General features: G+C 39.6%; 1 protein-coding gene across 2 annotated transcripts in view; it reads right to left on the minus strand.

The window, feature by feature from the left end:
• Nucleotides 1-24,912, minus strand: part of BRINP3 (BMP/retinoic acid inducible neural specific 3) — a 174,880-nt gene that overhangs the window by 38,777 nt on the left and 111,191 nt on the right. For both annotated transcript variants that reach the window (XM_062497393.1, XM_062497394.1), the window contains 2 exons: nt 18,945-19,050; nt 16,202-16,438 (listed from right to left, as the gene is read on the minus strand). In XM_062497393.1, coding sequence (XP_062353377.1) covers nt 16,202-16,438; nt 18,945-19,050 — 343 coding nt within the window. The remainder of the gene's footprint in view (nt 1-16,201; nt 16,439-18,944; nt 19,051-24,912) is intronic.

Consider the following 24,912-nt stretch of genomic DNA (forward strand, 5'->3'; position numbering starts at 1 on the left):
ACAGGAGGGTGTGATTCTGTCTGAACAAACAATGATATAGGCTGATGTGCTGCTCCAAGTCAGAGTGCTTCAGACAACTGCAAAATTAGCTCAAGTGAATTCTTGTTCTCCACTGCATTTCCTCTTTTCTCACTCTCATTATGAGAATTGCAAATTATCACTCCTCTTTACAAAGCACTGCTACTTTAGGAAGACATCTCGCTTCTTAAACCAGAGTTCTGGGATCAGATGTTAAGTCAGACTTGGTATTTCTTTGGGCAGCCTGTGGTCCAAGGAGAGACAATCCTGTGCTTCAAGCATGTTAACTCTGACATCAGATTAACTTTCTCAGGGCTTGGTCCAGTCAGGATTTGGAAACTGCTGCAATGAAGGCTCAAGTGTCCTCATGGGGAATAAATTTCTCCATATATCCAGTGCGAACCTCTCTCATTTAACTTTGTGCCTGTTGTCTCTCCCCATACAGAGCCTGGCTCTCTCTTTCACCTACCTGCAGACAAGGTGGCTGCTCTGAGTTCACTGAATGCCCAAGGCTGACCAGCCCCTCCTGGGGCTTCTCCTCTCGGGGCAGTTTCTCCAGCCCCACCTCTCCAACGACATCCCCAACCACACTCCAGGTTGCTGAAATCTTTCCTATGCTGTGGAGCCCCAAACTGGATGCAGCATCTGAATGTGGTCTGAAAAGCACTGAGGCTTATCCCCTCCTTGAGGTCCTGGTCCCTGACTTCCTTTGTATCACCCAAAATGTGGCCTTGGTACTGTCAGGTCACGTTGTCCTCTGCCCCAGGAACCATCCTGCAGAACTGCTTCTGGCAAGGCAGATCCAGCCCCAGCTGATGCTCTGCCTGTCCAGAGCAGGATTTTTCTTTTTGCATTGTTGAATTTCAACAATGTTCCTGTTGTCCTGATCCACCAGCTTGTCCAGGTTCCCCCTGCATGCCAGCCCTGACCTTGAAGATTTCTGTCTCACTCCTTCAAACTGGCAACATCTGCAAACTTGATGAGAGTGCACTTTCTCCAAGCCACTGTTAAGGAAAGTAAAGAGAACCAGTCCTGGGATAGACCCTGGCTGTATTGCACTTGCCACTAATTTTCAGATAGGATGCGTCACCCTCAAACCCTGCACTCTATCTCCTGGTACCCTGGGTAAGACACAGGGCTGTGGATGGAAGGACAAATAGATGGGTAAAAATCCATTTGTGTGACCAGGTTCCATTTGCAGAGCCTTGATAAAACTAGAGTAAATTGCACCTTACATTTGTTCTCCTCTTGTCCGTAAGTCAGTGTTTTATCATGCAGAGAATGAGGTGGGTCAGAGATGATTTATCATCTTCTCCCTCATGTCCCTTGCACTCCCTTCATCTCTGCTGGCTTCCGGATGACCCCCATGCTTCTCTCTCACTCCCCAGGGTGACAACATAAGATGAAAAAGTCCCCAGACTGAGATACAGACAGGGAGATCCCTCTTACGAGTTACAGATGTGGGTAAAAGTGACTCAGCGTTGGGAGGATTAATATATTGCCAGTTAAAAATAGAGTAGGATGGTGAGGAGAAAAAAAGGCAAAATTAAAACCACCTTCACCCCAATCCTTCCTTCTTGTAGTGCTCAATTTCACTCCTACATTCCCAGTTCTTCCACTTCCTGCACCTCATGACAATTGCAAGGCGGTGGAGGAGGGAGGCTGCAGTCAGTCCATAAGACTTTGTCTCTCACAATCCTTCTTCCTCATGCTCTTGTTCCAGGGCTCCAGAAGTGGGTACAGTCCTTCACTGGGTCTTTCCCACCAGGTACAGTCCTTTGAGAACACACCATTCAAGCCTGGTCTGCCACACACCACTGGTCCTGTCAGAAAACCTGCTCCTGCCTGGGCTCTTCCTTCCCTCAGGGCATCTCCAGCTGCAGAGGAGAGGGGGCCCTCATGGGATGCAGAGCCCTTGCTCCACCACAAACCTCCACAGGCTGCCAGGGGACAAGCTGCCTCACCGTGGACATCTCCACAGGCTGCAGGAGAACCTCTGCTCCAGCACCTGGAGCACCTCCTGCTCCTTCACCCGTCTGGGTGCCAGCAGGGCTGTTTCTCTCACGTCTTCTTCCTCCTCTCTCTCACAGCTGCTGTGCAGTGTTTACCCTTCCTCACCTATGGTCTCACAGAGGTACCACTCATGGCACTGACAGGGCCAGCTTTAGGCAAGGGGTGGCCAGTTTTGGAGGAGGCTGGCATTGGCTCTGTCTGACAAGGAGCAGCACCTGGTCTCTTCTCAGCACAGGCCAACCTTGCGGTTCCTCACTGCCAAAACCTTGCCAGATAAACCTCATGCATCTCCAAAATTCTTGCCCAAGAGGACTTACTCCATTATTTTCCCAATGACCAAAGTGAATCCCATCAATCAGCAATTCCCTGGGCCAGGCTTTCAGGTTCTTTTTGATGATCAGTGTAATATTTGCAGGGATATTCCCCATTCTCCAAGATCTTTCAAGACAAAGGGACCTTGCCAGGATATCATCTGTCTCTCAAAACCCCAGATGCATTCCATTAACTCCCAAGGACTGCCAGAGGTGAGGGTCTCCCCAGTAACCCTTGGTTGTTCCATTTTTCATACCTGGGGCCTCCTTTCCCCTGTGCCTCCTCTTTTTGAAGTCAATGACCTGCAGTATTTGCTGGTGAAGACTGAGAACAAAGAATGCCTTGAGTACTTCTGAAAAAAATCCCAAAATCTCTCAACCCATTCATCAGCAGGCCCACAATTCCTTGTTTAATCTTTTACCTCCAATTATAAGAGCTTTTCTTGTTGCTCTTGGCATTCCTTGCAAGCTCTGGATGTAGCTTTTCCCATCACTATCTCCAAATGCCTGGGCAGTGTTCCTGAGTTTTTCCTTGGTAGCCTGTCCCTTTTTGCACCTCCTGCACTGCTGCTTTTTGGTTTTGTAACTCTGCCTAAAGTTGTCCATTTTAGCAAATCCCTAAAACCTCTCAAATTTTAGTATATGGATGCTGTCCTGAAAACCTGGCCATCTTTCCAGAGCTCCTTTGTCTTCAGAGCTTTCTCAGAGGGAACACCTTCTCCCAATTCCCAGAATTAGGTAAAGATGCTTTCGTGAAGCCCAGGTCTAAGTTCTGCTACTCTCCCATCCTGCGCTTTCCAAATCCTGTGCATAGCTAACACATGCCCTACAGACAAGGCTGCTGTTGATTATTCCATCCCCAGGAAGCAGTTCTTTGTTAATTCTTTGTTAGGGAATAGTCAGTCTCCTTTTGATTGATCCAGTGCCTGTATCAAGATGCTGTTGCTGACAACTTTCAAAAGCCTCCTTGACTGTTTCTGTTCCACTGTTGATTTTTCAGCGCATGTCAGAGAGATTAAAGTTCCCCATGAGATGCGGGGTCTGTGATCCCGACACATCTTGGAATTGCTTAGGGAAGGCTTCATCCACTTACTCACATTGACTGAGTGGTCTGTAACAGGTTCCCACCTCAATGTCACCCTTGTTCGCCTCTCCTCTGACCCTGACCCACAAATTCTCATCCCTGTTGTCCATCCCAGAGCAGAGCCCCAAACATCCAGGTTCCTCCATATCAGAGAAGGCATCTCCCTTCCTCCTCATCTTACTGATTTCACACATCAAGTGCATTTGAGCAACACACCCAAGGTGGATTTTCATTTCCCATCTTTTGCCATTGCTCGTGTTGCTGTCACCCTGCACTGTGTGTTCCTAGGAAAGATTCACCCTTTTCCTCACTGGCCTGAACCCTGTGTGACTCCTGATGCATTCCAGCTGTGTCATTCTCTCTCTGAGCCTCATCCCATCCATGAGATGATATTCCAGAGGTGTGAATAATGCCAGAGTAATGCCCAACAGATTAAAAACTACTTAAGGAACGTGAAACTTTGCATTAAATTATATATATTTAAAAAATTAAAATCAGCTGCAGTTTTAGTTCATTCCTGCTGTGTCTTTCCTTCAAAGTAACCTGTCTCCTTGTCTCTGCCAATCATTTGCCTACACCTGGTTTTAATACTGCTCCAACCTTCCTTTGGCACAATTCCTTCTAACAGCAAGCCAAAGTAAACAGATAATATTGTATAAGGGAAAGCAGCGACAATCAGAACCAACGAGAATATTCAGACCAGAAGCTCTCATTGAAAAAAACTTAGGAATTATCTCTAGTAGCTCCAGAAGTTTATTTCCCTACAGAAAAGGGGACATGCAAAAGTCAGCCAGACCTGCTGTGTGTCCATTTCAGGGCTGGTTATCTGCTGGTGCTGCAAAGAAGACCATTATTCAATGAAAATACTGGCTGGTTTTTCTTACAGGTTCAGAGCTGGAAAGAAGACTGTCAATATATCACACACAACAACAGCAAAGGAGAGCTACTAAAGCTATTCATATCACCACCAAGAGGGCTCTTAAGTAGAATTGTGCAAAGAAAAGCCATTTTGTGAAAGGATTTTTAACTTTCCAAAGTTATCTTAAATCTTTAGAGATTTCCTAAAATTTTCCAAATGCCTCTAATTCCTCTGAAATCCTCTAAAAGGAACATTACAAAGTTTTCCTCTTTTACTTTACTTTGAATTAGTCAAAACACTTCTCCTTGACAGAATAGAATTTTTTTTTTGTTATTAGATCAACTTTTAGTATCGTATTATAGCATCAAAGCTATAATATAAAAAAATAATAAAGAATAAACATTTCAAAATTAAGGGAAAACATTTTACTGCATTTTATTAAAAAAAAAAAAATAGCCCAAAACACCCCCACCAAAAAAAACCCAAACAAAACAAAACCCATAATTTTGCAGTTACTGAAAGATTATTCCTGGATGGTTTATTCAAAGTAACTGTCTCTATATTTTGTAATATCTCATATATTAATCTTAATCTCTGCTACACTTCAAAGGACTATTCTGTTAAGACTCTCCTCAGAGGAGAGGCCTGGCTCTTACTATATCTTTATAGGGCAGTTAGAACAGCAGACCCCAAATTTAATTGTTGCCTTTTATTACAAATATTAGAAATAATTTTGCCTGTTGCTCCAGGCAGCTGCACCCTCCTTGGAGTCCTCAGTAGGAGCTGCAATTAGTGTAAGGAGTGAGAGTTCTCTTGGGAAAGATCTCCTAATCCCCATTTTATCACATGTTTTACTGGACTGTTTGTGCAAACCTATTGCTGCTCCAACAGTGTGACCACTATTGCTATTCCATAACAATGCTTTGTTAATTTTAATCAGGTCAATAAATATGACAGTGAGTCAAATACCACTGTCAGCTGTAAATCAAGACCTGAAAGCACAAAGCTGGAATTCTGAGCGGATATAAACCATGGGACACACATTTCAAACGGTTGGATGTGATTGCTGTTCATTAAAGTGCTGCCTCAATATTGTGTAGGTGTTATTAAAGAGATTTATAAAAGATAGATGTTTTTTAAAATATCCCACCATGATTCAGAAGCCTGGAGAAAACAAAGTGCTAAAATGAGCATATATTTGTTTTTATGTTGCCATGAATTTTAGTTCCCCATGATGCATTACTCAATTTGTCAAAGAAGTAGCAGTTCTGTTCCAAGAAATATATGTTTGAAAATAATCCAATTTAAGGAAGCAGAAGACTGCAGCTGGAAATAACCTTATTTCTTCAGAGAAGAGATTGTAAATCTGATTTTTCCTTCTCCCTCTAATTTAGGCTAAATCAGCCAGCTCTCCTGATAATTAAAAATTTCCTTCTCCAAAGCAAAGGATTTCTCCTTTAAGCTCTCTGAAGGACAAAGAGGAGGAAGGAAATGAATGTTTTCTGCAAGATATGGTCTCTGTTTTTCAAGGAGAGAAGGAGGTCCACACTTCCTTTTGGACAGACTATTTGAAGTGGAACAATCCAGCTGCTACAGAAGCCTCAGGGAAGAAAATTTGGATGATTCAGGCAGTGGAGTAGGAAGAGGGACAAGTGTCAGCGTGGAGCTGGAATTGGTGGGGAACAGATTCTCTTGCCAGTCATTTGTATGCATAGTTGAGAGGAATCTCATGTGAATGTTAAAAGTGATGGGAAGAAATGGCCTCAGGCTGCACCAGGGAAGCTGTAGATTGGATATTAAGGAAGATTTCTTCATGGAAATGATTGTCAAGTATTGAACGGGCTGCCCAGGGCAGTGGTGGACTCACCAAGCATGGAAGTGTTTTAAAAATGTTTGGACATGGTTTAGTGGTGAGCAGGGTGGTGGTGCTGGTTGATAGCTGGACTTGATCATCTTAGAGGTCTTATCCAGCCTTAATGGTTCTGTGATTCTATGGTGGATGCTGGACATGTGTATAAATATACAAACACATGTGGGTATATGTATGTTATAGAGTTAATGCTAGCAATGTCAGCCTGTTAGAGGAACATGAAACAAAAATCCTCCTCTCACAGGCCTTGAAAGTCTCCTGGTGCCACATAAAGGCAAAAAAAGTTGCAGTCAAAATTGGTAGTGAAACCAGAATATCATCCTATAAATTGTGGATTAATTCAGAATTTCTGCTGGACAGGAGATAAAAACCTTGCCTGGACTCTGCTACGAGCTGGAAGGACTCACATTTCCTACAATGAAGCAACTTGATTATTATTGTCTATCTAAATATGACCTCGACAGCAAGTTCCCTTTTCAGAAACCAAAAGGCCAAACTCCACAGCTGTCTCTGTAAGTCCTAGAGTTCGAAGGACATTCCCTTCATCCTGTCAGGTTTGCTTTCAGGTGTGAAAATGTTTCTATCACTGCCCTTCAAAAGGATGCTCTTTGGAAATCACAGTAAGCTTTCAAGAAAAAAGTCTCAAAAATTTATCTAAGGGTTATTTTTAATTTTTGTGATAAACATTTTTATGACTTCAATGTGGTTTAGAGATAGTCCTGCAACATGAATGTCCCAGTTATTATCTTTCTACAGAGCTATAAATTCACTTAATGCATAAGACATATTCATTATGGGCAGGTAGAGGTATAACCTCTGTCCAAAATTTACCTTAATTGAACATGCTGGGAATTCCTGCAGTTTGAAAACTGGGTAGGGTAAATAAACATGTAATGATTCACAGGAGGATAAAGGAGGGAAGAGAATGAGTGAAACTGAAAAACTGTTCTTGGAAAACACATTGAAGTAAATAACCAGTGTTAAGCTGTTCCAGGAGAAGATTTAAGAAGCTATGAATCAGAACAGACAACACTGCCCTAGAAGAAAAGAGAGGCCACAGAGTGACATCACTCTTAATAAAGAAAGCCCAAAGCTGCCAAGGCAGATTGGAATTCCACCAAGAACGAGGGGATTTTGTCACTAGCTTTGAAGGGAATTACATTATGTCCTGTACATGGTGGACATAAGTAGAATTATATTAGATCAAGCCTTCTGCTCCTCCTCTTATTACAATGTCATCACAGTGTTTGAAGTATCTGAGTGCAATGCCACATAAAACTTTAATAATTTATTTTCCAGGTGCAGCTTTAGCAGGAGTTGCATAATGCTTTTAGTTTTGGAACAGGGGCAATTATATCAGCTGTACTGCTATTTTTTTAATAGGACAGGAACGATTTAGACACTGACCCTCCAGAGAAATTGTGCACATCCCACCTGTTCGTTTCATTAAAACAGTGACACCTCCACAGGGGTGGAAGAGGTGGGGAGGGGAGTATTGGTCACTGAAGGAATGGCAGCTTGGTGTATCTGCTCATGTTATTGATTAAACTTCCTGACAACCACAGAGGGAAGTTAATTACTGGGAGGCAAATTAACACCCCTGAAAGATAATGGAGAAAACAATAATTATATTAAGAACTCAGGGGGCTAAGTTTTCTTGGCCCTGAGCCTGAGGCTGTAAGCAGTGTTTGAAAGCAAACCACTGCTCTACTGCTCAGGGGCAAATAGTTTGAACCGTATTGACTGAAGTCTTTATTCTCAGTGATTAAAAAGCACCTTCATCTGCCAGTTGTGAGTCAGTTCAGGCTGTTCACAAGGAGTCCTTGAATTAAGATTTCAAACGGGACTCTGTTTGCGTGGCAATGGGTGCGTCCAGGTCACAGAGAGAGACAGACTGTGCTGAGTGACCTAAGCACATCTGCCTGGGGCTCTGTGCGAGGACCCTCGGGGGGCATCCTCCCAAACCCACCAAAACAAAGCTCGTCACACAGCCGGGTTAGATTTGTGGCCTCTATAAATTGGGGAAATCCTCCAGCGTTCAGCTTTAAACGCAAATTTCGTTTTTAGTCTTCTTTTACATGCATTTTAATTGAATCACAGCAGCTGGAAAAGTAGGAGTATGTCACTGGAGGGGGCTTCTAGTACAAGATGCCTTCACCGCCAGTGATGGAGTGGCTTTGTGAATTTATAGTCTGTCTGTGATGCCAAGTCAAACCTTGTCATCTTGTGACGTTATTTAAGATTTGAAATCTCAACACGCAGCCTGAAAATCAGTCTGGGCATCTTTTTTCCATTATAAATAAAATAAGTTTCTTCTGATCAGAGTGTACAACACAACATCTCTGTTTAAATTGACATTTCCAAATTATGCCTGCAGTTACCTTCTGCCCTTTTACTTCCTTTTAGTAATTTGAAATAGGCATAAATGAGACATTTGGTACGTTTTTTAAAATGTCTGTCTTAGAATGTAGTTTCTCCTTGAGGGATTTTTGTTGGCCTTTTTTTTTGAGGGGGGGGGGGGGAAGCTTTTCTGGGCTTTTTTTGGTCAGGGAGTGGTTATTTTCTCTTCTCCTGTAGTAGAAGAACCATAGCAAACACTATGCATTTCAAGATAATTTTTAGCTAGAGATTAAATGGCAGTCTGAAAATTTTTAAGACAACATCACTGTATTTTACACAGGAGTTATCGAGGGCATTTTTTAGCTGTTAGGGTTGTCATAATTACTGCTGGTAAGAAGGAAGAAGGCTGGGACCTGGGTCAGTGTCTCCATGATGTCCATCTACAAGCTGGCTGCTGGGAAGAATTACCTTTTTTAATTGTCAGCCAGGTGACTTTGATTTGGATGTAAGGAGAGACAATAAAAAGGAATCCCACTGTGTCCTCTTCTGCTAAAACAGTTTTAAGAAAGTATTTGTGCCACAGGAATAGCAAAAATCTATGCCTTATTGGGAGGGGCAAACAAAATTACACTTGATTTTTCTGACTAGATAGAAGGATTTTTAAGATTAAACTTCACAGACTGAATGCAGATTTGCTGCAGCTTTTCTGGAGTTGTCCATAAAAACAAAAAAAAAACATGACAGCAATAATTTAAAATGTTTGTCTGATGAAGAGGAGGAGAAAGACTGTTCCACTGTTTGCATTCCTTAATGCACTGCCAGGAGATATTAATATAATCCATAATTAAGATGATTCCAGAGTAGGAGTGTATGAAATGGTGAAAATGTTAGTACTTATCTGATGGTGCAGACTTCTTAACCCCAGGTTTCCTGCGTCTTTATGTTGTGATTCACATTTCATCTTGAAGATTTTAATTTGTCTTTGGCTCTTCTCATCATGTATTCTGTGCATCACATGTCTAAGGTCTCTGTCTTCAGCACTGGACAATCTATTTAAATTTATTTACATTACTTTTTTACCAACTTGAAAAAAGTTTCTAGTCTATTTAAATCTAAGTTAAAGATAAAACTTTATATTTTGTTCAACTGCCTGGCTTTGCACCTGCTTTCTTAAAGCATCAGTATATTTTTAGCAAATTAACTAAGTCCTGCTGTATCTGTTATTTTTTGATTGCTACAAAAAATGAATGAAAAAGTAACTCAACAGATGTATCACTCTGTACTGCTATGTGCTCAGCATCTCTGAGTGTCTACATGTAATAATTACGACTACAATTCTCTTTTCTAAGAAGTACTAAGAGATTTGTGTAGATTTTGAGATCAAATATGATCACTTGCTATGGGTGGGTATATTGATTGGCTGTTGGACCATCTCTGATGTTGGAACAATCTTAGAATTCCTATTTTGCATCTTCTTTACAGCCTCAGCAGTCACAAAAGCAGTGCTGTAACAAATATATGAGGCTTGCAGAGAGTGTAAGGAGTTCTCCCCTGAGCACCTGCACTTCCAGGTGTGAGCCAATGTTCATTTCCAGCTTTGATTTTGCTGTGTTTTACAACAGTTTGCAGCCTGGCTGTTGGAAGCAACTTTCACTGTGAGAACAGAGATCAGAGTATTCCACAAGAAACAGTGAAACCATTTTGAAGCCAGAAGTGAGGGCAGGGTCCTGTTTTATAAAGACACTGTGTGACCACAAAGGCTTGGCCAATCTTCTGTAGTGCTTGGCTTTCCTAAACCAGTTTCACAGAACTGGGAAGCAGATGTGCTTAGTGGAAAGAGCCTTTCTTGTTCCAGAATTGGCATTTTACAGCATGGGCTTGTTTCATTTGGGAAAATGTGAGCTGAAGGAGAAGCAAGAGTTAGGAATGTGTATCAGCATAATATGGTGATTTTCCACATTTTTCAGTTTTGGAGATGGAGATATAAATTCACTATTAAATGGATAATTCTCTAAATCTCACTGCAGATTATGGAATGATGGAGATGATCTTTCTTATTGCTTTCTGTAGGTTTTGCATAAAAGCAATTATATAGGATGCAAATGCTACCCCCAAAAATAATGAAATGGTTGGACTTCCTCATCTTCAGTATTACTGATATTTAATTCAGTAATAAGCTTATCATCTCCTCTAATAGAATCTACTTTCTCCAACCCTTTAAATCCAATTATTTTATACAAGGATTTTTGGAACATCGTTAATTCAACCACAGTAAGGAAAGGGAAAAATATAATTGAACTGACAAACAGGACTCCAAAGTCTCCAAAGCAATCTCTGCTGAGCAAACAAAATCTTTGTTAACATCTATGCACTGCTATGTATTAACTGAGGTTCAGACCTCATTTTCAGGTGAATCTTTCAAAACTGTGCCTGATGATTTTCAGATGATTTTAAGTCTTAAGATTTTAAGTACATCTAAAAGGTAATCAGTGCTCAATAGCAAGATATCCCTGAGTTATTAGGGAATTATGGAATGCATTAGACATGAAATCCAAATCCAATGGAACCAGGGATTTAAGAATAGCTTGCACCAGCAATTCATTTCTGTTAGTACTTTGCAATCAGAGCAGTGATAGTAGGTGGATGGACAATGGAAAATGGTTTCAGCAAATATTAATGTGAAAGTTAATATCAATTTACTTTGGCTGTACTTTCATCACTCAAACTTCCTGTGATACTGAAATTTACCTTTTGAATTATCTGTGTAAAGCAGATACAGAAGTGACTGAAAAAATCAAACCTGACATTTTGAGAAGTTGTTTGTCATTCAAAGCTGTAGACGGATACATTTCAAAATATTTGCAAGGTGACTTCTGATTAATTCTGTCTGTGAAGCCACGTGTCTGTTGGAGAGAGCAGTGTTTGTGTTCAGTGGTCAAACCCTTCAAGGGCTCAATGGCTCTGGCTCTGCTCCACTGAAGCTTCTGCTGGACATTCAAGTCAAATCCCTGGAGTTAATGGACTACAAATTATTCAAACAGGCACATATTTCAGTGCTTCACTGAATCACTTTTGAGCCCAGCTGTGACAGGCAAATTTCTTTCCAGTTTGTAGTGGGCATGCTCTTTCTTTCCATCTTAGTTGGTATTTCAACTAAATGCTTAAAAGAATGAGTTTATTGTTTCAAATCTACTTTGAAATTATCTGTCTATTTATTGTACATCTCCTGATCCAATGCTGTCCAAGGATATATTTCAAAAGGGATTTTGTTGCCTTCAAGGGGAGGAAAAGATTCCACTGCTCAGCATATTGTGCAATATGCAGAGAGAAGGCAACAAGCTGCCATTACATGTCAGATATGTGAAAATAAATGCTTGATGGAAGATTTTACTTTCATATTTCCAGGAGGTCACATAAATGCCAGTGATTAAAAAAAAAAAAAAGAAATTATGAAAATGCAATTTTTCCATTTTCTATTGTTTCAGTAACACTATCATCTATGTGCTTATTTATTTTGATAGCTTTTTTAATTCCAAAAAATTCAATTACACTACAGAGACTGCTAAAAATTATTTTTCAGTGTCAATGACCATACCACCTTTAAAGGAAATTGCTGTCATTTAAATTGCTTAAAGGAAGTGTTCAGATTTCCAAAGATACTCAGCAGCCAACCACACTAAGATTAAGGCCCAGGCAATGCGTGATCATGTTCTTATCCTTTCTGTCAGAACCCAGAGCCTGTGGGTGGTTTTGGGGTCTTCTTGACTTTCCTGTGTTTTAGAGCAGTGGGTCACAATCTCTGGAAAATGTTAAATTGCCCGTCAGTGTTTTATGTCAGGATTGGTTTCTTTGTGTATTAACTCTTTTGACACTCAAAATCTTCCCAAACCAGTGATGTGTAACAATGCAATTTTTTTAACCTGTGCCATCTTCAATACTGCTCCACCCATAAGCTGTGGAAGTCCCACCTGCTTCCAAAATGTGATCATTTTTTCAAGGTTTTGACACTCTTTATTGCAGGAAACAAATTACATCCAAATGCTTAGGTCAAACCTTTCTCCTGAAATCAAAAGGTCGTTCACTGAGAAGATGAGGTAGGAAAAGCATCTGGACAAGTAGGTGCTTCTATACTGGGGCAGAAGGGGAACAAGAAAATTAAAGAACATTTGAACACTAAAGTGTAAGGAAGCCTGAGGGGACACTCATGAAGATTGCACAGCTTTAATCTAACATGGGTGGATTCCATAGCCTGGAATTTCAGGAAAACTTAGTGACCTGTGATAGCAGCAGGTCAAACTGGATCATCTAGTTGTCCTTTCAGGGTACAAAATCCAGTGAAAGGCTACTTTCATGCACATCAGGAAAGGTAAATGGAACCCTGCCCAACTCCATTAGAGGTGATATTTTTAGGTACCACATGTTAGTGGTAAGAACATGGCTTGTTGGAATAAGGGTCTCAGGGAGAGCTTTGCTTACACAGTGATTCAGTCAAATACCTCAAGAAACTAATGAAATTTGTTAATAAAGGTTGAACAGCTTTCGTATGGATTTTTGATAAGGAAACAGCTGCTCATTTTCTTGGGTAGCAATAGAGTCTAGAGGCCACAAGATCTGATAAAGAATAAGCAGATGGTTCAGAGTAAACAATTTGAAGTAGCTCTTGTAATTTCTTTAAGAACTTGGTATATAACCTGACACTAAGAAGTTATACAAAGCTCATTGAGCTAATGGTAAGTAAGTATTTATTGCTAGAGGGCAGCTAGAGAGATAAAAAGGCAGCCAAATTTGCTGAGAGATAAATAACACTGCTGCAACGTCCTCCAAAATGGGATTTGAGTAGTTAGAAAGTGCCAGAAGAGCCTGAGTGAAATGCCATCTGCACATAAGGATAAACAGCACATTCTGAACTGGGATGTGTTTGGTCATGTAACCTGTGACAGTCAGGGTGGCTCAAAAGAGAATTGCCATTACCAACAGGACCACATCGCAGAGCAGAGTTTTCCTGTGTGGAAACCAGGACAATTCTTTGATCATACAGCAAAAGCATGGTTGAGATGGGGAAGAACCCCTGGTCCAAACCCCTGCTGAAGAAAGGTCACCTAGACCCAGCTGCCCAGGAGCATGGCTAGTCAACCTTAGGATAAGTTCAGGACTGGAGGTTCCACAACCTCCCTGGGCAAACTGTGCCAGTACTAGGTCACCCTCAGTGAAAAACTGTTTCCTGGTGGCCAGAGGGAACCTCCTGTGTTCCTCTTTCTGCCCATTTCCTCTCGCCCTGTTGCTGGGCACCACCAAAAGGACCTTTTGCTCTTTGAATCCTCCCTTCAGGTATTGTCCCTGAGCCTTCTCTTCTCCAGGCTGAACAGCCCCAGCCCTGTCATCATTTCTTAAAAAAAAAAAAAAAAAATTCCCCAGTTGTTTTATCTCGAACAGACAGGAGGAGAGATAATATAGAGAGTAAACAAACCATCCTAAACAGAATATTTACTTCTTCCTCTTTAAACTAAATCCTGCCCACAAATACTGTGAATGGCCTCAAGTGAACCCAGTCAGTCATATAGGTCTTTATGAGGTGACAAGACTGGTTTCTGGGGTAAGAAAATTATTTTGTAACATGTAAGCTAAGAAAGGGTTTGGAAGCAGAAAAGGTAAAAATTTAGTTCTCTTGTATTTACCTTTAGTTGACTCTGGAGTTGACAGTGTCATAGAACAGAATTCATTAGCTCATTAATTCCTCTGCCATTAATAGCAGACTGTACAGACCAGCAGTGAGTGCTTTTATTTTGCCCCTTGCTGCTCAGACTGAATTGTCTACATAATCTGGCTGCCTTTCTAGTGAATTTATTCTTTATTATAAATAGATTAGAATAAAGCAGCATACTGTTATCTCAGAAGCTGGCTTCCACTGATTTAGACACAGACTTCACAGTTTTTTAGTTTTCCTTAATAAAGGTCACTTTTGTTCCCAGAATGTGCTATTAACATGGATTAGATCACACTGATATTTGTTCACTTTTCATAATGGAAATACTGTTCAAGCTTCAAATGTTTCAGAATATGTCTCAATGGTTATAATATATATATATGTAGAAATCAGTGTGGCTGGAAATGCTTACAGACCATGTGTGACAGCACTAGAAGAACTGATCAGTGCTAATATATGAATCATATGAGGTTGGCTGCTCAATGACTAAGTTATCAATCAAAAATTCACATGCCAACTTTTTTTTCCAAGCACAGACCCATACAAGGTTACCTATCTCATCTTTCCATGAACATCTTTATGTAAAACACTTTATGAGATAAGACCAGCAATATTCTAAGCTACCTCTGAGTTATGGAAGTTATGCTTGGTATATTTATTAGATTAAAAATGGTTTAAATATTTCAAGGGCTAAAGAGGGGAGTGTGGCATGTGTCTCAATGGTGTTAATAACCTAAATTTCACACTTCTTAGTAACCACACCTACTTGCAATTACCAAATTGACAGATATATGTGAAGTTGGCATTTTAGTGATTCACCCAGCAGAGCTAAAGAGTCTTTTAAAAGCCGAGAATTTAACTCTTACGAATTTTCCCCTGATGTTCATGTCACAGACCTGAGCACAGGACTAGAAATGTATCTGGCAATGATTCAAACTCATAATTAATTCGATGTCCATTATGCAGCTTGCTGTAAGAATCTTCCACAGACCCAGACGTGTGTGTTTTTCCAGCTTGACTAAAATTGCTCTTAAGTAGGTGCCTACAAAGGACATTCTTCAGGCACTGAACAGTGTCACAACAGTGTCACAATTGTGACATTCAGATAGGACAATATATTTTAAAATAAGTGCCTCTCTGAAAAGTCAATTTATTTGCCCTAGTTTGCAAAGCAGTAAATGATAGCATGGCTCCACAAATAATGAAAGGTGTACAACTATTCACTGGGAAAGTGCACCCAAATGTACACAAAACCAAGACATGAATTCCTGCTTTTATACTCAGAGGTGTCTGTAATCCTCCAAGGAGAAATATTGTAAGTTCTGATGTCCTCCTGCTAAAAGTGAGAATGGGGATAGGAAAAAGGCCTCAGATAGAAAACAGCATCAGATTAAAAGTTGCAACAAATTAAATTTTAACTGATACAGGGTCTCTTGAAATTATCAGTTCTCTTGAACTGAGGAATCAGTCTTTAACAGTAAAAGAATATATAAAGTACTGCTTACTCACACTCTTCTACTGATATTCTATTCCTCCCATGACCACTGTATGGTCTTCCTCCTTTTCTTTTTTACTGATTTGTTCTTTTTCTCCAACACAACTCATTAGAACTTATGATTTTTTTCCTGACTTTTCCTTATCTCCCTCAATTCCTTTTTTTTTTTTTTTTAGCAATTTTTCCCAGGTCTGCTGAGCTCTCCTTACTTTTCCCACCATCTGTCTAGACAGCAGTTTCTGACAGCACTGAACAAGTGAGTTGTGAAAAGAGTTGTTCAGAAGCTGGTTTTACCCATAGCTCCCATTCTCTGTGGAACGGGAAGTCCTGATGATCGTGACAGGTGAAATGATGTATGAAACAAACCTTGATGCATTAAGGAAAAACTAACGCGGCACGAGCGAGTCGTAAAGACAACATGGATTGGACCAGTGGAAACCCAAACCATTCTATGAGATAGAGCCAAAGAGGGGGAAAAACAACCATTAAAAAAAAAAAAAATCTCACCAGATTCTTCAAATTCACTGTTGTATGCATTCCAGGTCTCGCTTATGCGGAGCAGGTTCTCTTCCATGGCTTGAATGTCCATGTAGGGACAGTTGCATTCCGGGAATTTGGGGCCGCACTGACACCAGCAGTCATTGTCCTTGCAGATGAACTCCCCCTCTGAATTGCAGGCAATATAGCTCAGAGCTGCCTGCACAAAATGCTCCTGCAAGTACTCAGGAAGGATGACCTGAAGACCTGAAGGAAATGGAGGAAATATTATGGCATTAAACACAAAGGAAGTTCTGGAACAGAGCAGCTTCCCCATTTTACGTAGCAAACAAACAAACTATTATGAAAAACACAAATATATGGAGTTTTTAGGACAATTTGCACATCTGTCCAGCATTTGTGCTGTATTGTGTATTTCCTTTCTTAATAATTATTTTCAGACATATTCCTCACGTTTCCCTCGCAGCACGGAACATCCATCCTAATGAGTAACCTGTATTCCTCAGGCAGAGTGTTTATTGCTAGAATCTTTCTAGGGGGATTGGGTAACATCATCTTCTCCTTGAGAAGAGCTGCTGAGTGAACAGCTGCCAGAGCCTTGCAGCAGAAAAATCACACAGCTGAATTATAATCCCGGCGCCAGCAATAATACAGATTCTGAAAATGCTGATGAAAAGAAAGCAGCCCTGAGAGACAACAGTAAAGAGACAACACAGGAAAAGAGGTGTAAACATTTCCATCTGAAATTGGGCTTGTTTTCCATGTTTCCTTTGGCACAACAAGATGCAGCTTGTCCAAATAATTCATTATCTCTTGTGATTCTGTAGGGGCAAAATAAGAAGGAAGGGGGAAATTAAGTTGGAAGAAATCTTTGAATCAATGAAATTTGGCTGATTGTTTATTTTTCTAGCACTGGTAGCAGATTGCTCTGGGACAGTTAATTGGATGTGAAGGAGAGGGCTACAAAACCTCGAGAAAAACTTCATTCTTAAATGTACTAAGGTTTAGCATGGAAAGAGTGCAAAGTCCAGCTCCTGTGGGGCTTCAAAAGCTCCTCCTACATGTGTTCCAAGTAATTTCTCATCATATGAATTGGGTATTTGGTGATAAAAATTTCTTCTCCATAGGTACTTGGATGATTTCACAGAGATTTATCCAGTATTTTTAGGTATATACAAAACTATAGCTGTCACAGTAATTTCAGAACCCTTCCACGTCAAAATTCACATCACAAGTGGTGAAACCTGGTCTGACTGTGCTTTCTGACCCGTGTCTGAATCTGTAAAACTTTGCTGCTCCCTGAGTAGTGTAGCTGTGTGCTTGTGAAAAAACCATGAGGCTGTGAAAGGGAAAAAAAAAAAAAAAAAAAAAAAAGCCTCGTTTGATTCTTCCATTAAAGAGTTTACACAGTTCTGATAATACATTTCTTCACATGACAGCAAATGACAGTCTGAGAGATGCAAAGATTATTTTCCAAATTTTAACTGACAAACATCATGAATATGCTGGAAACCACCCAAAATAATTTGTTTTCCGGAAATATTCATGGCATCCCAGTAGAAACAACAAGTTTTTTTGAAAAAAGAAATTATCACTGGAAAATAATTTTATGTTTTTTATGGATTTAATCGATTCCAGGGAGAAAGGAAAGGGAGAAAACACATATGGATATTTTAAGGAAGAGTCATAGAATCATGGATTATCCTGAGACTGAAGGGACTACAGGGATTATCACCCTGAGAGCTGTTCTTAATATCACCAACCACCTCACACTGTTTTTCTGGGTATATAGAAAATTTTAGGTAGAAAATTTTAAATATAGAAAATTTTAAATCTTGGAAATAATTGTATATCTACCTTCAACTGCAAATTAAGAATTGTATTGTTCTCTCATGGCATAGAGTCAGAAGTATACACAAATACACACATTAAAGAGAATTTAGTGGGTTTTTTCATAGTCATAATTTGGTCATGCTTTATTTTTGCAACTGGAAAAAAAATTATTAAAGGTCTAATACCATAAAGGGGAATTTTTTACAAAAATTTTATGTCCTAATATGAGGGTTAGGAAGATGCTTCTGCTGGAATTTTGAAAAAAAAAAAAAATATTGTTTAGAAATTATGACTCTCTTCTTCCTTTTGCTTCCTCTTTCTATTTTTCATTTTTACTTGTACACAACTACTACTGTTTTCCTAATGAGTGAGATTTTAACCTTCTAAGTTTGTTTTTTGGGGGTTTGTTTTTGGTTTGTTTTTTTTTTTTTTTTTAATTCCTAAGTAGAGGAGCCCTTTGACTCCTCCTGATTTATAGTATTTGAAACTGTATATCCTGCTGCTCTGGTGGCTCCATTAGTTTTGGTGCAGCAAGTGCATGGGATGTAAATTACTGCTCAGTCTGTGCAAAGCAGGGTCAGCACACTAAATATTGCTCCCAGCTTGGTGGAATCTCTGGGAATTCAGGCTGTTTAAGAGGTGTGCCAGTAGATGCTAAATAGGGATGCAAAATGCTAACAGGGCTATTCAAATTATTTTCTGATGGGTGCAGAAATTGTTTCTATTTGAAAGGCAACACGAGGTACTCACATTTCCTTCACTTCAGCTGGAATGCACTTATTGCACACACACACACACACACAAAAAAAAATAGAAAAAATGACCTTTTATAAGGTGGAAGAAAAAAACAAAAAAAAACAAATAGCATGATAAATGTCAGCCCATTCCAAAACAAATTAATGAAATTGCATCTACATACCTTGCAACTGAATCTTATTTTCAGGACTCTGAACCAGAACAGAGCTGACAGAATCTAGGTTGTCATAGTTACTGCAGCCGAGGGGACCCGTCCGTGTCTCCGTTACCTGGTGGAAGGGAAGCAGGGAGCACTTACTGGGTTATCCAAAGCAGACTCAGGAGGTCAGAAGATTATTTCATAAAGTTTCCCTCTATTTCAGCCAGAAATACATTTCAGACTTAATTATGGTGAAATAACAATTTAATTGCCAAAAGGATGAGTGCAAATGTTTTAGCAGCAGAAAGTGCAATTTCTGTCACAGATAATCCTTGCAAACACTGCACCATTACAATACCACACAAATACTACAGTAGTATAATACTAGAATGGTGTAATGCCTCACCGACAATCAAAAGACAATTTATTTTTCATTACTGTGGAAATTACAGTGAGCTTGCTAAATACAGTTTATAAAAAATGTGATTTTCACTCTTGAAATTTGTGCACATGACAAGTCCTGCTTGAAGCCATGGAAAAAAACTTTGACTTTCCCAGTGAAGAAGATCAGGATTTGCAATTAAAAACCCTTTATGAGCAGTATTTATAAAGGTGGTAGTGATGGGATGATTTTTCATAAGGGAAGGGCCTAAGATAAATTTAGGCTCAAAATTCTGGGTATTCTGTCAGTTGTAATCACCAAATCCATGGCCACAGAACCAAAATACAGCTCCATTTATCAAAACAGAACCTCCACAAGCAGAGCTCTGGCTTAATAATGAAGGTTTGTATTTGGGAGAGAACAGTTATTTATATCTATATAAATAGATATATTTATTTATATTGATCATATATTTATTATTTATATTTATTTATATATATATGTTTATATATACATACATTTTTTTTTTTTTTAATATCATAGACTCATTAAGGATGGAAAGAACTTTTCAGATCTTCAAGTCCAAACCCAGCACTGCCAGATATGCCACTAACCCACGTCCCAAGCACCACATCATGGGTTTTGAACACTTCCAGGAAGAGTGCTTCCACCACTGTCCTGGGCAACCTGTATGAGTGACTGGCCATCCTTTCCTTGAACAAATTTTTCTTTACGTCCAATCCAAATGCCTATCCCTGGTGCAATTTGGTGAGTAAGCACATTTAAATTAAAAAAAAAAAAAAAGTAATTTAATAATTAATAATTTAATAATTTTTAGTAATTTATATGCTTCCTGGGATATTATATATAATTCTTAAGTGTCAACAAAGTAATTAAAAAGGCCTATTTCTTTTTAAAATGAGAAGTACAACCAATCCCTCTGTCATGGACCTCTCAGTTTTCAGCCACTCTACTGAAACTTCCTACTTCTCTTCCTTTGACTGTTTCAGAAATTGTGGCCAGATTTACCCTTATTTGGAATCTACCTCAGTTTTGAATGCAACCACAACTGTCTGCTGTTACTTCAGGTATCGTATTCAGCTCTGGATCTCCTGGAGAATAAAATTAGATAAAATCCTAAATTAGAGGGTCGGGGAGAAGATTTCCAAAATGCAGACATGCACAGAGTGAGTGACAGCCACACAGCCAGCCAACCAATGTGAAATGGAAAGAACAGAAGGGAGAGGGCTATTTGAACAGTCTGATTTGGTGGGAATATGAAGGTTTGCTGATATAAACCCTGATTGTTCATGCTGCTGGGGGCTGCCTGGCTCACCCACAGCCTGTGGATGGCTGCAGGTGAGTCGTGATGCTCGTGAAACCACAGAGATTTCACATTCTTCTTGCCCTTTTGCAAAGAATTCATGAGATTTCCTGGCATTGCAAGCTCCTGGTGCTTTTCCATTACTGAGGTAGAGTTCCTGAGGGTGGACAGCCCATGGAGAGGACACAGAACTGGCCTCCACCAAACCTGTGGGTAGAGCTCGAGATGCATGAGGAAATGGCACCAAGCCAGGCTGTGTCCTCTCTGCAAGTATTTGGCAATCTTTAATATTTATGACAGCAGCAGATTTGCCATGGTTTTTGCTTGATCATCCTGAATCAGCACAAAGACTCTTGCACAGGGATAAGATTTGGATTGGACACGGCTGGAATGACAATTGTGATTTACCTGTGATCCTTCAGTCCTCTGCCAACAAGTAGTCTAAAATTCCATTCTGAACCATGATTTTTTTGGAAGTACCCCCAGTCCATATATAAAATCCTAATCTCTTTATACAATAACAAAGAGTGCTACCTAGATTAAATAAGAGAAACAGCCAGAAGACCAAAAAAAAGACAGGCAAATGTTGTAGTGAATTTTATCCTTACTCTGACATATTACACTCAGCATTCATCTGTGCAATTCTTTACTTAAAGATCCATTTATTTTAGTGTTGTTTTTGTTTTCACGTTATTATTTTGGTTTTCAAGCATTTCCCTATAAGGCAATGCAGCTTTATAAAAGTATATGGAATGTATAAACTATAAAGCAAATATTACAATTCCGATTCATTCCTGTTACTCTTTTATGCCCCCTAAAATCACAAAACAATGAAGGGTGGTAAGTAGCTTTATAGTTTTTGTGCCATTTTTTGTGCATATTCCTTTACTCTTATCTAAATTATGCCAGACAAACGTAGAGACTACCACTGTTTAGAGTGACAGCATTTATAAATACATTGATACAGAAGAAAATGATATAGGCCAGTTTTGATATGACTTACAGACAATCATTGCAGTTAAGTAATTAAAAGATTTATGATAATAATAATAATAATATTAATAATAGACAACACTCTATAAATACATCAATAAATAAGGACCTTTACTAAATGTTAATTTTTCATTCCAATCTATATATTTATCTTATTCATTCTTTTACTTCTCCAGGTCCCTTCACACCCTCTGTCAGCTGCCTTGCTCTGGTGCTCTTATCTTCAGCACAGAAAATACATTGCAAGAAGAAATTCAAAATGAATAGTCTCAGTATGTAAAAAAAAAAAGTGCTAAAGAATATAAAAATCATCCAACCTTCAACTTTTGATGGATGACAACTCTAGTCAGAGGTCAAAGCTATGCAGTTACATATGCTTTTGTATACTCTACACAAATCCTACTCCACAAAGATTGTAAATCAGAAAAAATTGTGAGCGATTGATAAATGAAAGCCTCAAATTTCTACCAAATATTCAGATCAGATGAAAGGATTTGATTTTCCTAAATTATACAGTTACAGACTGGTTTGGGCTGGAAAGGACTTTAAAGAATATCTAGTTCCAACCCCTGCCACAGGGACACTTCCACTAGACCAAGTTGATCCAAACTCCATCCAACCTGGTCTTGGGCTTTTTGGGGTAACATTGATGACAAAAAGGTAGACTAAAGAAGAAGAAAAAAAATTTTTTAAAAGATAAAAAACACATTAATTTTGGTCTGAGCCAAGTGTTACTGATGATTTTAATTTTTTGTTTGTTTGTTTCAACAACAGTAGGAATGAAACTGGAAAGGCAATGGCACATCTCTAATTAATCTTCCAAGCAGAGGAGTGTGACTATGTGCAGCCCCAAGATCACAGCTAAAAACTGTTTTCTCAGAATGTGTATGAAAAAAGATGAACCAAAAAGAGGAGAGGGATAATTAATAAAATAGAAATGCAGATGTAGCATGGTCCAGAAGTGACTGACATAGCACAAAGAGCACCAGAACCACATGTTTGTACTGCATGACCTGTAGCCCACAAAGAACACTAACTCACAAAGAAAGGCACCATAGAACAAAGTTATTAAAGAACTAAAACCCCTAAGAACCAGTAAAAAAACACCTGTGAAATCAGCTGACACGAAGCAGGCGGGATGTTGTCCAGTGCCTTCTGGTCAGAGATTATCACAGAACAGGTGTCCCTGGGCAACAGAGTTTTCAGTTCCCAGAAATAAACTGTAACATTTGGCATTAATGAGACAAATGCCTACAGTTTTCAGTCAGTTAAATCTCATAACCATGGTGATAATGACCCGATTACAAGTGCACTGAGAACATACCTCCTAGCACTTAAGCAGGGCTGAATTCTTGTGATATCAGTGGGTAGTATTTCCCTGGGAAACAGCCTGCTTTTTTTTTCGCCCATGATAATTAAGCCTATAGAAGACTTTCCTAATAAAAGGGAGATACATTTCTGCAGAGATTTTGCTCCTGGTGCATCCTTTTAAGCACACCTGGCTAATATTCCTAATGAAGTGCCCATGCAGAGGTGGTGTGTGCCTTGCATAAAGGACTGTCCTCTTCAGCAGGACTCTTTAAAAATGGATTTAGCTTCTAAGGATAAGAACTGAGCCAGCACAAAGGAGGATGAGGCAATGTTGGTCACTGCAGAATAGGCAGCTGTGCTCACATTCACATAAACCTGTTTAACACTTTAAACATTCAAATTAGGATTTAGAGCAAACTCATCATACCTGCATGAGGGAGCAAGGTGTGTTCTGAGCAGTTGTGCTGACAGAAGATGGGGCAAAAGCTGGAATGGGGAAAAACCTGAAGGGATTCTCCTGAATAACACCGTGGTGGTGCTGGGCTGATGGCTGTGTCTGGTGATATTCCAGGTCTTTTCCGGCTGTGATGGTTCTGATTCCATGATGCTCCTACCAATTTCACCTTCAAGCCTTGTCCTGCAGCCCATGCTCCCACCCCCTGTATTCCCTACCCATTCTGCAGTCAATGCTCATTTCACCTTAAAAAAGAGTTGATCAAATAAATAGGCACTAAATGTACTTTCTATTTAGATGTGGATCTCCTGCCAACTCTCTTCCTTTTTTTTCCCTAGGCTTGACAGTTCTTCACAAAAGCACCTTTAATCCAGCACTTCCCTTTGCCACACAATAGTTGCTGCTCCACTGCCCTGTTTTTATCATTGAAAATATTAAAAAACTCCTGCTAATGAGTGTGTAATCAAAATAAATCAAATTTTCTGAGTGTTCCAAGCACTGATAGTTCTCACACTACAGGCTAGATGAACATTTCTGAAGGAGGTACGGACAAACCAGAAGCATTTACAATGTCAGGGGTTGGATTCATGCTTTCAGTATGATTTTTTAATTGCTAGGAATCTAAAACAATACCTCAAAAGCATGACATATCTTCAATATATTTACTAGCAGCATAGGGCTGACACTTTAATTTGAAAAGCCCCCTAACTCGGGAGACCTGGAAACACTCCCATCATATTTTCCTGTCATCTGTAAAATGGAAGAGGAACAGTAAACTTGATCTTTCTGTAAAAGAGATAATTGCAAAATTTCCATTAACTTCATTAGAAGGGAAATAGGGACTTCTTTCCATTTTCTGGGCAAGGAGATGACTTTGAATTTTACTGAATGCAGCACTAAAGCTTCCCAAGAGATCAGTCTAATCCTTCCATTCGCACTTCTTTGTTTCCACACTCGCAGGAATTGACTGTGAACCAGATTGTTACCTTAAAATAAGGAGGAAATTGTAATGTATTCTCTTTACATAAGGCATTAAATACCTCAGAAATTAGAACGTTTCAGAAACTGGAAATGAACTCACACCATTTGAATTTTGCTCTGTCACATCTCTTGAAAATGCTATGATTTTTTAAGGCTGTTCAGGTCTGTCTGATAGGGATCTATCCCCTCTCTACTCAAGGCTATTCCCCACTATCTCAGGGAGCAATATATTGTCTGTAAGTTCCAGGAGAATCCACAAGAATACTGGAACAAATCTGGCAGCACTGACAGCTCTGGCATGACAGCCACAATTTTCCCTTTTCAAGGACATTTTAAATCCACTGCTGTCAAATGCCACATTCCCATGCAACCTTCTGGATTGCAAGAGGGAAGTTTGCAGGAAATGAGGCTGCTGGAAAACCAGTCAGGGCAGCCGTGCCAGAGCCTTTATTTCCTGCACTTTCAGAAATCAAAGGTGCATCAGCTTCATACGGAGAATAAGGACAAGAATTATCTCCAAAAGAACAGTTATCTCTTTTAATTAATC

The sequence above is a fragment of the Cinclus cinclus genome, chromosome 8 (assembly GCF_963662255.1).
Source record: "Cinclus cinclus chromosome 8, bCinCin1.1, whole genome shotgun sequence".
Lineage (NCBI taxonomy): Eukaryota > Metazoa > Chordata > Aves > Passeriformes > Cinclidae > Cinclus > Cinclus cinclus.